Source organism: Canis lupus, chromosome 15 (genome assembly GCF_048164855.1).
Source record: "Canis lupus baileyi chromosome 15, mCanLup2.hap1, whole genome shotgun sequence".
NCBI classification, from domain to species: domain Eukaryota; kingdom Metazoa; phylum Chordata; class Mammalia; order Carnivora; family Canidae; genus Canis; species Canis lupus.
This window is the reverse complement of record NC_132852.1, coordinates 41,056,617-41,071,446: the sequence shown is the minus strand read 5'-3', so window position 1 is coordinate 41,071,446 and position 14,830 is coordinate 41,056,617. Positions and strand designations below refer to the sequence as shown.

The 14,830-nt window shown below is 42.3% G+C and overlaps 1 protein-coding gene across 13 annotated transcripts in view; it reads right to left on the bottom strand.

Moving 5' to 3' along the window:
• NCAPG2 (non-SMC condensin II complex subunit G2) overlaps positions 1–14,830 on the bottom strand; it is a 64,157-nt gene that overhangs the window by 16,122 nt on the left and 33,205 nt on the right. For all 13 annotated transcript variants that reach the window (XR_012007753.1, XR_012007754.1, XM_072776794.1 and 10 more), the window contains 10 exons: positions 13,768–13,920; positions 10,892–11,114; positions 10,551–10,648; positions 8,726–8,899; positions 6,442–6,512; positions 5,364–5,517; positions 5,075–5,248; positions 3,445–3,561; positions 3,213–3,353; positions 2,701–2,800 (listed from right to left, as the gene is read on the bottom strand). Coding sequence is in view for 11 of the 13 variants with exons in the window: in XM_072776794.1 (XP_072632895.1) it covers positions 2,701–2,800; positions 3,213–3,353; positions 3,445–3,561; positions 5,075–5,248; positions 5,364–5,517; positions 6,442–6,512; positions 8,726–8,899; positions 10,551–10,648; positions 10,892–11,114; positions 13,768–13,920 (1,405 nt within the window). In the remaining 2 variants the exon portion in view is untranslated. The remainder of the gene's footprint in view (positions 1–2,700; positions 2,801–3,212; positions 3,354–3,444; positions 3,562–5,074; positions 5,249–5,363; positions 5,518–6,441; positions 6,513–8,725; positions 8,900–10,550; positions 10,649–10,891; positions 11,115–13,767; positions 13,921–14,830) is intronic.

Genomic DNA, 14,830 nt, shown 5'->3' with positions numbered 1-14,830 from the left:
TCATTCTCTTAGGTAATGGCAATATTCACACCAGCTCTACTGGCACAAGCCTGAGAGGGATGGCCCAAGAGATTTCAAATGTGATTTACAAATGTCATAGGCCAACTGTGTTAAATTTCCAACATTTTGTAGTTTAGTACTGATTTTCTCTTCTGAATCACTTCCTTTACTACGTGTGTGTATAGTTGCATCAATTTGGTAAAGCATTTTCCACATGTGAGCTTAATCCCAGTTCATCCTAGAGATCTTGAATTTTCATTTCAGATTCTATACCATCTTGATTTTAAGTTGAGCTGTAAAAACAGAGCCAGGGAAGGGTGAGTATGTGTGGCAGGGAGTCTCGGTTGAGTGTCCAACTTTTGATTTAGGCTCAGGTCATGATCTCAATGTTGTGGATGGAGACCCATGTCAGGCTCCGTGCTAAGGGTGTAGAGCCTGCTTGGGATTCTCTCTCTGTGCATCCCCCACCACTCGCATGTTCTCTCTCTTTCATAAATAAACAAGCCATAGCCAGGGGTCTCATCCTCCAGGAAGCTTCTCAAGCATCTTCACTGTTTCTTTTCTTTTTTTTTTTTTTTTAATTTTATTTATTTATTCATGAGAGACACACACACAGAGAGAGGCAGAGACACAGGCAGAGGAAGAAGCAGGCTCCACACAGGGAACCCGATGCAGGACCGGATCCCAGGTCTCCAGGATTATGCCCTGGGCCAAAAGCAGGTGCCAAACCGCTGAGCCACCCAGGGATCCCCCTAACCTTCCTTTTTAAACAGGCTGGCTTTCTGCCAGGATAACCATCTCCTAGTGCTCTGGCACACAGCACTCTCTTAACAACCTGCTCGAGACTGTGTTTTCCCACCAGCCGTTACTTTTTAGTCACTGATTTTGCAGAACACATGGTGTGTTTGTTTGTTTGTTTGTTTTTCAAAATGTACATAGCTGAAACACCTGCATTTGTGTGAGCTTAGATTTTTATATTTGGGTTGTGTGGGGACTCCGCTCCTTTCAAGGGAACCTCCTCTAAATATGCACTTTAGCATGGAAAATGTCATATTATAACAATAATAATATAAATGTGACTGGTTTTAGAACTTAAATGTTTTATTAGAATTCTGTCAAGTAGAGCAAAGAGCCCCATCAACAACAGACTCTGGGGGCACCCTGTTAAGTTGCTAAGTATAACCCTATTTTGTGACAGGGTTACAAAGGATGGCCATAGTTGATTCCCCCTGGGAAGCCTCTAAATGTTGGAATATATAAATGCAAAGTGCACTTCAGTTTGGTTCAGGTAAAGTCAGCAGCTTAGGGTCTTTTTTGGGGGGGAACAGATACCCCTTACGTAATGAAACTGGCAACATCAGAGATCTAAACTTCCAGCTAACCCTTGGAATTACAAATTTTATAAATACTAAGAGTAGATTCAGTCCTTAGGGGAAAACAACTCCTAAATTCTAAATGAAGTTAGAAGTTAAAAAAAAAAAAAAAAAAAAACCAAATCAGGGCAGCCCAGGTGGCTCAGCAGTTTAGTGCTGCCTTCAGTCCAGGGCATGATCCTGGAGACCCGGGTTGGAGTCCCATGTCGGGCTCCCTGCATGGAGCCTGCTTTTCTCTCTGCCTGTGTCTCTGGCTCTCTCTCTCTCTCTGCCTCTCTATCTCTCATGAATAAATAAAACCTTAAAAAAATACAAATCATTTTTCATTGTTTCAATCATTAAACTTAAGTCAAAAATGTTTCACAACAGAAAGTAAAAAAAAAAACAAAAGTAAAAGTGATACAAGATTTAATGAAGAAAAGCCAGATTCTGAAACAGTATTTGTTCAGTTTCGACCTGTGGGTATTTAAACAACTCATCCACAATCTCCCCTGCAGTTCAGGTGCATTTCAAGAAGTGCATATTTGGAACGGCAGAGCAGAGGGGCTGGCACCCAAGCTTCAGCACCACCCAAGCACGACCCCCTGTCAAACCCCAAGGCTGCCTGCACGGGGTCAGTACCACCACGCACGACTCAAGAGCTCTATGTTCAAACCTCAACACTGAATCTACAAATGATGACATCATTCTCAACCTCTTCAGGCAGAAACCACCAGACATAGCATCAGGATGTACAGTGAGAGCAATTCAGAAATAGTTCTATACCCAGGGGGAGGTAGTCGAGGAGAGTGGGGTCATATGGCAGCACTCTCAGCTGAATTCTGCTGACAGATGGGAGACAAAGCCTGGATCACTCCCCCACTGGCTGTGAGAATCTGGCCCCAGGGCCCCTGGAAGGAGGTGATCCCTCACTCACTCACCACACTGAGCACAGACCCCTTGGTATTCGTTCCTGTGGGTCCCACCGTCACCCTGTCCCTCAGGGAAGCAGCAACTTCCCAGTGGTCCTGAGGGGGGTTTACTCCCCACGTGGTGAGCAGATAGGCTCAGAGCTGCCACTGCCCCCGCCCACCACCTGGCAGAGCACTGAGCGGAGAATCTGGGAGAGGAACTGCCTGACACCAGAAACACCCTTGGGCTTCCCAGCTGCAGCAGCATATGAATTCCTTTGTTGGTACGAGCTAGTTTGTGTTATATATCTGTCTCCTGAAATCAAGAGTCCCCCAAAAAAAAAAAAAAGAGTCCCAATTAGCAAAGCGAAGGAGGTGGAAATGACTGGTTTGATGACTGAATGCTCTAAATGAGTCCTTTAATGAAAGAAGTATACCTGTTTGCATGATTCCGAGACTCCACTGTAAAAGCTGTATCTGAAACTTGTAATCGCCAAGGCCAACCATCACAACATCTTTACACACCATCAGGTAGGTCTGTAAGAGACACAGATGTGCTGGTGTGATTTACCAAGAAACTGAGAGCCAAAAAAGGAGAATAAATTCAGCCTGGTAAAGCTTCTAATATCTTATTGTATTACTAATTATCTCCTAAAGCAGGTATTTATAAAGATATTTTACAAAGGAATTTTCAAAAAGATACATTAGTTCTCATTTTTATTTCCATAAGAAATATGGAAACTCATTTTATGCCATTCCACAAACATGAATGAAAACCTATTTCATGCTTATGTTTTGGGAAAAGACAAGCTCTGGATGTTGCATGATGCTGTGAGTATTGGAGAACAATATTACTATCTAAAGTTATAACTTTAAAACAGAAAATAAAATCTGGAAGCACGTCTCAAACTTGGTGAAGAGAAGGCTTCCATGTGGTCAGACTTCTAACCTGGATGATCTGCTGATAAACCACCTTATGAAGCTTGAGATATTCTTCTTCTTGATCTTGGATAAAAGACAGAACTTTGTTTTCTAACCAAAACCCAGTGTCTTCCAAAATAGACAGGTAAACCTTCCCCTGTGAGCAGAACTGTCCAATAACAATAGAGAGAGAAATTAGTAACGGACCCTGCTTTGTCAACATGCTTCATGTGTGGTCAGGCAGTGGGGGACAGACTCACCTGGTGCTGAAGGTGGACACTCAGCCGGCAGTGGAGGCTGAAGGCTCGCAGAGCCATGGCTTCACTAAAGTTGTGAGGTTTCCCACCTGGCAACTGCAAAATCGATTCCAGATCTGCCTACAAAATAAAACACTTATGTGGCCATGTTCCAACTAAGATGTGTACACTGAGGACCATCTGGAGAACCTGACACATAGCTGCCATCGGAGGTGATTTAACTAAACCACAAAACCATCTGAGAAATGGTTTTCCCTTTTTCCTCCCCTCCCCCAACAGATCCTCCTGTTATTTTTTTTTTTGTTTTGAGTTTTTATTTAAATTCTAGTTAGTTTACAGTGTACTCCTGGTTTCAGGAGCAGATCCTTCCTTCTAAAGAACAAGATAAAAACTCCTAACAGTTATTGATCAGGATCAAGCACACAAAGCATTTGCCCCTGGGGCAAACTCTGACCTGCTCCCAGTCAGGAGGCTGAGAGGGAGGAGACCATCAAAGGAAGAGAAAGAGGGATGCCTGGGTGGCTCAGAGGTTGAGCATCAGCCTTTGGCTCAGGGCGTGTGTGATCCTGGTTCCCGGGATCAAGTCCCACATCAGGCTTCTTGCATGGAGCCTGCTTCTCCTCCCTCTGCCTGTGTCTCTGCCTCTCTCTCTGTGCCTCATGAATAAATAAATAAAATCTTTAAAAAAAAAAAAAAAAAAAAAAAAAGGAAGAGAAAGAAAGGCAGTTCCTCCCAGGAACAATGCTGTCACCACCCAGGCAGGGTCAGAGCCTCAGCGTGCTCATGGCTCTGTAACCTTGTACCCTAAAAGGAGGAGCACCTTAGTGTTGGGAAAGCCTGTGTTTGGTTGTCACACAGATAGGGAGGAGGTCCCACCGGCATTAGTAGGTAGGGATGTCATCTGTGGCCCCTAGCAAAGCCTTCAGGGGAATGCACCCATCCGTCTTTCCCAAAACCCACAGGCAGCCTTACTTTTGCACAGTAGCATAGCCAGTGCCCAGCCTTGTCCATGGGCAAAATCCCAGCTCTGCCTACAAATGCGGGGCAGCCAGCCCTGGCTCATCTCCTCTCCTGGACAGTTGTGAGCCTCCTTCTCCTCCTTCAGATCTCTCCCTCCCATTCCCCATCTGATGCTAAGCACTGGATACTCTGCCTCTGGCATGACCAAATTTAGCAGCAGTCACAGATGCTGTCTCTGAGGGCTGACCCTGGAGGAGACGGCCAGAGAGCCAGTAAGAAAGAAGGAGATGCTGAATTCATAGGAAACACTCTTCAAAGATTCCTAGAAAAGCCTGCCAAGGACTGTGAGGAGAAGCTAGTATTCCCACATCAATGTGCAGGAGTACAGCAAGGGAAGTGCAGGAAGAAGTCTTCCTTTAGACTGGCGTGTTCTGAGAAACAGGGTTATCCAAGGGCCCAAATTGTAAGCTGGCTCCTCCCCTGCCCCGCCAGTGAGTCACCTGAGTGTCACGTCCCCGCCTGCAAATTGAAGGAGGAGGGATAGATAACTCTTAACTCCTTTCCAGACGGAAAAATTTTATACTCTTAAGTATGAAAAATTTAGAGCTTATTTTGTCACTCCTACTAATTACATGGACAACTTTCAGTGTCCATATCTGTTCTATAAAATTACCTTTGACATTTCAAGTGCTTTCAAAAGGTGGTTAAGTTTCTTCTGGGGAGCAGAGAGCAGGCACTGCCGATTCTTTGGATGGGTCAGCAAATACTCTATGTAAACCAGAGCTAATTCAGGTTTTACTGGGCGTGTATCATGGATTTTCACCTTCCGTTTAGATGCTGAGTTACTCTGAAAAAACAGAGCGATAAAGTAACAATTAAAATACATGTTCTCAGGAAAGCATATGATTTCTAACACACATATCCTCACTCAGCAATTTTAAAGAACCATGACAGAAATACACCTTGCTCTGGGGCTGTTCTTCTGGCAGCCAGTCGCAGATAAGTTCCAGAATGTGTCCCACTTGTCCCCAGGAGCAGAGACAGTCCAACAAAGTACAATAACGCTTGTCTGCTGCTTCTTCTTCCTGGTTTCTTAATGTGGAAATCACACCACAGCTAAAAACGTCAAATACATAAAATCAGATCTAACATTTCAGTAACAATTTCCCACATTGCAAAAAGGTGAAAAAAAAATAAGGAAGCTAAAAACTAAGGGTACTCCTGGATATTCTCCACTGCAGGAATAAACATAGTTTCCCCACAATTACTACACAGGGTAAGTTCCAACAGGAAATACTGAATCTGAGGCAGCTTCAGGAACACGGAAGTCAAGGCAGTCCCATAGGAGTATTAAGTCATCAAGGACATGCCAGTTCCATAAAACCCCCGGCTTTTCTTTTCTCTGTCATCTGAGTAAGACTCCAGAGCAAAGACTCCTACTTTTTGGAGAATGATTTTTGCTTAGCATCAAAACATTAATATTTTCCATAAATATGAATAAAACTGAGCCATTTTTACTGAGATAGTAACCAACATTTTAGAACACACCATCCAGTAAAAAATACAACATGAGCCACAAAAGCAAGCTACTTATGTCATTTAAAATTTTCTAGTAGCCACCTTTAAAAAAGTAAGGAAAAACAGATACAATTAATTTCAATAATGTATCTTCTCTAACCCACTGTCTCCACAATGTTGTCTTCAGGTGTAACTGACAGAAAACCACCTGGTTCCTCACATTCCTCCTTCCAGGCCAGGCCCCGAGCCCACGTACACTCTGCACCCGCGTCATGCCAGACGCACAGGCAGCATGACTCCTAAGGCCCTGCCTGCTGGGCTTGGAAGCACACTGCTTGAATTCCATGTAGCCTCTTCTATATTCCTTAGCAACTCCAGAGCCCGCTGGAAAATGTATCCTGCTGCTTTCCCGCCACCACTGTGAACTTAAAACTGAAGCATGACAATCTGTTGAAGGCCACACTAATAACCAAGCACAGGGATGCAGGGTTCCCATTCACTACCTCCCGAGAGAGAGAATACCTGAATGCAGGCACCGTGGAGGCTGGCATGAAGGACATAAGCATAAATAAAGGGATCTTGCAGCGATCATCCTAAAAGCATAAAAAGGGGAAAAAAGGTATTTAAATGCAATGACATTTTCAAAAGATGTCCATTTAACTTCCTAATAACTTACCTTTAGAGACACTCAGTAAGAACTAGAGCACTCCTGTCAGTGGTCATGGGAAACAAACCTACTGGGAAGCCTCATATTTGAGAAGCAGTTTCAAAGTTTTAAATGACATTTTACCACTGTGTGTGATGTATTATTAATTTGTGACCATATTTAAGCATGTACTGTGTATGAATTGCCAACCTAGATCTCGGGGAATTTATCCGTAAACAGAATAGACAAATTCTTTGCTATCGAGGCACTGATTCCTATTATAGAAATAATACTGATGAAAGGGGGAAAAAAATGAACTGTGTCCACTTGGCATCCTGAACATAAATGTCAAGAGAATGAACTAGTCAGAGAAAAAGTTTTCCATAAAATAGTCAGAAAATCTTTGGAAAGACAGTATAGTACAATGGAAAATGTTTAGGCTTAGGAGGTACCAAGCCAAATCTAGGTCCAACCAGACTCCACAGTTTTACCAGCTGAAACAGCACCGAGGAAGAGGCAGCAGTGAGGTCCACCTCCTCCTCTGCAAAAGCGGAGGGCGCAGCTGGAAGGACCCAGTGAGGCACACCACAGCACCCCATCCTCAGTGGCACTTAATAAGCTATAGCCACACCAGTGTTACTGTGATTCCCCATTAAAACAAAGAGTAAACCAGGCTCAATCAAGAACACTTAATAGAAAATATCCTTGTTTTGCAAGAGAAGAGATGGTGGACTCTAACAGAGAAAAAAAAAAAATTACAAATTTCCTGAAAACATACATGGAACAAAAGCAGAAACAACACTGAAATTTGACCTGCACTTTGCATCTGGTTGGAGTGGACTCATTCCCCCCCCGCCCCAAGTCCCAATACAGAAAATGTTTTCTTATAGTTACAAAAGTAGACTGAAAATCACCACTAATTCCACTCTGTCTGGCTTTTAGACTGTTTATTCACTTAAAAAGAAGACCACAATGTCCTTAGAGCAACTGAGGGCAGAGACGACCACTTGCCAGAATCATCTGAAATGAATGGCCTTCCTTGGGTCCCTAGACACCTGCAGGCCACACTGCTCATCTATCATCTCATCCAATATACCATGGACTTCTGTGTTCTGGTCTGACAATTTTGAGATAGTGCTGTTTTCTCAGTCCAATGTAATTATTTAAGCTTTTAAATGTACTAATAATGGCAATTTAGATTATTTACCTTCCTGAATAGGTCAGAGTTGCATTTCAGGGACATAATGAAGCTTAGAGACTTGATAGTCACAGAAATGCAGCTCAGAAAAGCTAAGGGGTCAAGGTCACATAAGCAGTTTGGGAAGAGCCCCAAAGTACAATTCACCAAGAGAAGGATGGTTCATAAAACCTAGGATCCTGAGCAGCCCTGGTGGCGCAGCGGTTTGGCACCGCCTGCATGCAGCCTGGGGTGTGATCCTGGAGACCTAGGATTGAGTCCCGCATCGGGCTCCCTGCATGGAGGGAGCCTGCTTCTCTTCCTCTGCCTGTGTCTCTGCCTCTCTCTCTGTGTCTATGAATAAATAAATAAAATCTTTAAAAAAACAAACAAACAAAAACCTAGGATCCTTATAGTCTATACTTAAACCATGGTTGCTTTATAATTGGGAGTACATTTTCATCTCTCGCTCAGTCTTATTTCTATTTGTTTTGGAAATAGGAACTTCTCTCAGAAGTAAAAAGTTAAGAAACAAGTTTCCTTCATCCAAATAGAAGTTACACGCATGGTTCTACTTGCAGATGCAACTCAAACACTACAGAAGCCCATCTGCTTACACCATCAAATGCCTGAAAGTGCCCACGAAACTTAGCCACTCTGATATTGTGTTTGCAAACTCTTCCTTCTCAATTCCCAGCGAATCAAACTAGATTCTCAAATAGTGTTATAGACCATTGAAGACAGGAAAACTGAGCATTCAACCCCACGTTTCCCTGAGTGCTGGAGATATAGAGCAGAAGGACACATGGCCTCCACTTGCAAAAACGGCAAGAGGCCACTTACCCTGCCAGGTATGTACTGGCTCAGCATTCTGCCCTTACAGATGACCAACCAGGTCCTGCCAGGTAAGTGTGTTGAACACTTCTGCTAACACTGCACAAATGTAATCTTAATATACCCACCCACAGTGTGAGCAGGCTTACCTTGAAGACTTTCAGGTACTCAGGAAGCACAGAGGCAAACTTGTTAATGGTATAAACTCTGGCTTCCTTATTATTTTCCATACTTCTGTGAATACTTTTCCAGAGAATCACAATGATTTCTAGCAAACCGGCCATGGATGCAACATCGTTTACAGACAGTGTTTTGTCCAGAACCTAAGACACAAATAATTTGATTGTGAAAGAATTAAATCAGAACAATTATTACAACAGCTCTATCTTTAAAAGTACATCTCAGAATTTCAGACTTAAAGCAAAAACATAAAAGATTATCAAGTCTATTTTCATTTCATGAAAATGACTTTATCCTCTACTTGAAAATCTCTAGGGACCCCTGGGTGGCTCAGTGGTTGAGTGTCTGCCTTTGGATCAGGGCGTGATCTCAGAGTCCTGGGATTGAGTCCCACATCAGGCTCCCTGCATGCTTCCCCCTCTACCTATGTCTCTGCCTCTCTCTCTCTCTCTCTTTCATGAATGAATGAATTAATTAATTAATTAAAAAATCTTTAAAAAAAAAAGATGTTACTTCCTGCCATAAACTTTGATGTGAACAGACTGGGGGAGGAGGGAAGAATTTACCTAGATGTGACTGCTACTGAGAGTCAGCTACACACTTGGACCATCAGATCACCCCAGGCTGTCTGCCAGCCACTTCACTCTGCAGGTCTGGTGAGGGCTGATGATGACCAACTCCCACTCAATCACTGTTCTAAAATAACATAGCATTCATATCTGAGGTTATGCTGGCCATAAGCAATAATCACTATGTTCTTCTGAATGCTCCACTTAAACCACAAATGCGCTCTGGCCAAGTCTTCTACACAGAACATAAGCCCTAGAACACAACGAGCTCAGACACACATGGATGGGGTCTGTTAGCCAGTCCTACAATGGGACTGTACCAAGACAGTCTGACAACCTGAAAACAACCACTACAGACAACTTCCTGAAAAGGGACTACGATGCTTATAAGTAATATATGTCTAAGCCTTAAATTTCTTATAAGTGGTCACTCTGGATTCTGAAGAAATAGCAGCTAACCAGTCCTTTTGATTAACTACGTTTTATTTTCTAAACTTTTATTTTTTTTAAAGATTTATTTATCTATTTGAAAGAGAGGATACAGGCATGTTTGTGGACAGAGGGAGAAGGAGAGTGAGAATCTCAAGCAGACCTCCCAGTGTACAGAGTCGGACTGGGGCTCTGTCCCAGGACTGTGAGATCATGACCTGAGCCAAAATCAAGAGTTGGATCCTCAACTGACTGAGCCACCCAGGGGCCCCAATTAATTACTTTTTAAAAGGCAATTCTAAATAAAGTTCATTCCTAGATATTCAACCCCCAGATGTTTCTAGTAGAATCTCACAATAGTGGCTATGGGTAAGTCCTTAAGAACAATAATAATACTCATTAATTATAAAATATGGTAACATCCAGAATCCAATCCAGGTGTATGCTACATCAAAGCCAGAATAAAATATACAGCTTAAGGCCAAGAATATTTGGGAGTGTTACCAGTAATAAATTTTCCTCTGAATTAAATCTGCCCCAATTCCACAGTGAACTACAAAAGATATAGAACAATTATTTCAAAAACACTATTTATGATCTTCTAAAATAATTAGTTGAATTATCAATACTAAAGGAATGGGAAATAAAAATATTGCCAACATAACAGTCCATGGAAATGCCAGCTTTCATCTAGCGTTCTGCCTGTCTCTAAGCATGGAGCACAGAGGTGTTGTCTGCCTCAAAGGTAACATGGCCACAGGCATGGCTGAGCCAGGGCAAACCGGACCACACTCACATTCTCCTTCTCCCTCTCCTCATGGCTCTCGTGGCACTCAAGCACTGCCTTCCGGATGCAGGCGTTCAAGCAATGGCGAATCACATGGATCAGCTTTGCTAAAATGTTTAAGATAATCATTACATAAACATACATAAAAATCGTATGTTTCTTCAAAAAAATGGTCTTTCTAATAGTAAAATTATAATCCCAAACCATCGAGAGTCTTATTTCAAGGGAAATCATTAAGAAATGCACTAAAGCATGAGGCTTATTAAAATGACCAATGCTGAGGATACATAGCATTGCTTATGCTTTTAGGGAGACAACATAACAAGCACTGAGATGCAGGTGTCCCATACCTATATTAGTGCAGGCGGTGTGCTCATGGGCATACTGATAGAACTTCCTGGCGGCCGCATGGTTCATCTGGACCAGCGTGACACAGCGCTCACACCACACCTCCTCCGGCTGGTTCACAGGCAGGAAAGAGTTGAAGATAAGGTTCACCAGGCGCCGAGACACTGGCCGGGAATCTGATTCCAGACGAGCCAAAATATGCTCCATGGGGCATATTTTCCAAAACTATGTATGGAGCACACACACAGAAGGAAATAGTCAATTGTCCCTACAGTCTTAAAAACACTTTTTAAGCAAAAATTCCTGAGCAAAGTCAAAAAGGAACTAATTTTTATATTCAAGAGAACTCATTTCAAGTGACTATACCAGAATCTGTGACTCTTCCGTAGAGAAATTAGAATAAATTCATATTGTAAGAAGCACTGACATTAGAAGGTACCTAAGTATAACACTTTTGGGAGGGTTAATTACAACTTGTTAGTAACATGTTTGCTGTAAACTTTCAAATGATAGCTGTGATTATCAGTCATAAAATTTAAAAATTTCCTAAAACACCATAAGCTTTGGCCCATTAATGTGAACAGTGAATAGAAAAATTGACAACAGTTTGGACATAGAAAGCTACAGCGGATATGCCATTCCCTAAGTCGGAGACACAGAGACATCACTCCTGACCCCCAGAGGTACCTGGTCTGCATCCCACAGTGGGCGGAACCCTCTGGCACAGTGTGGCCTCCCCCTCTGCAGGGCCAGCTTGCCTAGAGGACCACACCAGCCTCCTCTAGCCCACCTTACAGCTGCTGTTTGACCACAACTGTCCTATAGTCCCTCTGCTCAAAAGCCTCAAAGTCATCTACTGCCTAAAGAAGAGGGCCAAACTTCTAGGCAAGACACTCCAGACAAGAGAAAAATAGTAGTAGAAATAGATTCTAATGGTGAAATGTTCAAATTCTGTCCTAAGTCACTTCTCAGCTGGCAATCCGGTGCAAATACCTATGCCTGGTAGTTTCCTCCTCTGTATAATGGGGATAATATTACTGACATGCATTCTCCTCAAGGACCTGGCTCTAACAATTTGTCTCCTTTCCAGGACTTTCAACTGATCTTTCTCATCAGCAATGAAAGATTTTCAGGTCATCTCAACTCTTAAAACAAAAACCACCCCCCAAAACTCCCCCAAAACTCAATTTCCTGACTCCTTGCAGCTCACCTTTCCTTCCACCTGGGACCTCTCTCTGCCTCTACTTCCACTTCCTCACCCCACTTATAATTCAGCACACAGTAGCATGGCTTCTACTCTCACTGAGATTGTTCTTGCCAAAGTCCTAATGACCTCTATGGAAAATCCAGATGAAGATATTCATACCTCCCCTTCCAGGAAATCTCTGAGTATCTGACACTACTGATTACTTACCCAGGAAACCTCCTGGGATACTTCCACTCATACCTCTCAGTATTTCCAAAAAAGTAATTGAAGTAAAGACAATAAGTCCAAGTCCCACAGTCTACTCAGCTGGTTCTGGGGAGGCAAAGAGCACCACAGTGCTGCCAGCAGTAAGTCAAACAGAGAGGATGGTATGGCAGCCTACCTCTCTCTATCAGCCCTTGCCCCACAGAGCCAGATGGCTTCAGAGTAGAGCGTCTAGCCAACTAACTACAAAACTAAGGCTGGCAATTAGGTGACTGGAGACTTTTACTCAAGGGTGAGAGGCAGTGCTTTCAAGGTTTAAGAGAAGGGGGGTGATGAGTCTGAGGATCTGACCTGAAGGATCTACCTTCCCTGTTCCCCCTCCTGCCTGCGTGTCAGTCCAGATGGGCTATTGGGTATACTGAGCTGTAATCCTGAATAGCACATCTGTAGCTAACAACACCACCAGCAAAGAACACTTGCCAACACACTCCAGTGCACCTAACTATGCAGTGCAAATTCACAACCACCACAGAAGCAGATTCAACCCAAGACCAAATGGCCAATGCATGGATTCACCATTCACCTGCTTTGCTACACTGCTTGCAACATAGCGTTCTTTCATTCTGTGAACACAGCACAGGTCTATATGGTTAACCCGAGACTACTGGACATGTCAGGTTCTTCCCAAATTCTGTGTTGGGACAAAATAGCATTTTAAAGTCAATGTCAGAAAAGTACTATGTGGAGGAAGAAAAGACATAGCATTAACAAATGAAGTTAAAAAATCTAATACTTTGAGACAAAAGCTAAATTGGACTCAAGCTAAGGGAGCACACCCTCACTGTCAAAGTTTACACGATGTTAAATGTACATCACAGCACAATTACTCCTTCCTTCTATAAAATGAAGGGAATTCTCCTAGTAATATTTAAGTCCTTGCTGAGTGGCAAGCATTTCAGTATTTGAACAAAAGCTTTTATGCATATGATAAAAATAAAACTTAAGGGATCCTTGGGTGACTCAGCGGTTTAGCGCCTGCCTTCAGCCCAGAGCGTGGTCCTGGAGTCCTGGGATTAAGTCCCACATCGGGCTCCCTGCGTGGAGCCTAATTCTCCCTTTGCCTGTGTCTCTGCCTCTTTCTCTCTGTCTCTCATGAATAAATAAAATCTTCAATAAATAAATGAATAAATAAAATAAAAATTAAAAAAATAAAACTTAAGGTGGGGGTTGCTTTACATTAATGTCTTTCAGAAAGAAAATACACTGATGATATTTCTAGAAACTTCAGTAAAAATCACAAAACAAAATTTTATGACACAAATAAATTGGCAGAACATACCAGACATCCACTAGTTTAAACATGATTAATAAAACTCTTGGAATTAAAATTGCTTTGTCTTTGTGCTGATGAAAACGAATATACTTCTTAATTTCACATCTTCGATGATAAAGTCCTGCCTATCCTACCTTAGCAGCCCGCACGGCTTTCACTTTCAGCAGCAAATCCACAAAAGCCACTCTCACTTTCTCTGAATTGTCATGGAGACTGTATTTCAGTGCTGGCAGAAGCTGTTCTAATAGTGGGTGGCTTAATTTGTTATCCAAAATTATCGGCAGACACTATCAAAAAGGAGAAATAGAAACAATTCAAATTTAGAATATAAACAATAAAAAGTTAAGAAAATACTCAGTTCCATCTTTATTAGTGAACTACTAGTGAAATAAATATACCGACAGGAAACTTTTATAAAACTGTTTCATATAAAAAGCAAACTTCTAATGAATTAGTATAGTTTCAACACTGATAATCAGCTCATCTTTTGTCCCACCCAAACAAATTAAAGCAGTTATGAAATAATTCTGCAATGCTTTCTCTGTCAAATTTTATTTGTTTGTTTGTTTGTTTGTTTGTTTATTTATTTATTTATTTATTTATTTATAAAAGATTTTATCTATTCACAAGAGACACAGAGAGAAAGGCACAGACACAGGCAGAAGGAGAAGCAGGCTCCCTGCAGGGAGCCCAATGCAGGACTCGATCCCAGGACCTTGAGATCACAACATGAACCAAGGGCAGATGTTCAACAACTGAGCTCCCCAGGTACTGCTCTTAGCCAAACTTTAAAGGATTTCAGAGTTGAAAGAAACACAGAACAAGTGCTGGTGGAGGGCTCCAAAGCCAATTTGTGTCCAAAGCTAGGATTCAACAATCCTTTCACATTTTTTTAGTAGCCCATGAATTCTCCTATTTCTTGACTCAATCCTACATGACAACCAGAGATTACAGAACACCCGCCGGGGGCACTCATGATGCATGCCTACAGACATGTGTACCTTTGACAGGTGGTTTGAGTGACCTCCCCAAACTCAGACCAGGCAGCAATATGAATATCTGATATACTCCACCTTCATTTGTCCACTTATTAGGAAAAACAATTTTTTAAAGAGACCTCTTTTTTGTTTGAATTATAGTCAGTTGTATAGACTGACACTGTATGTATAGACATACAATGTTACATTAGTTTCAGGT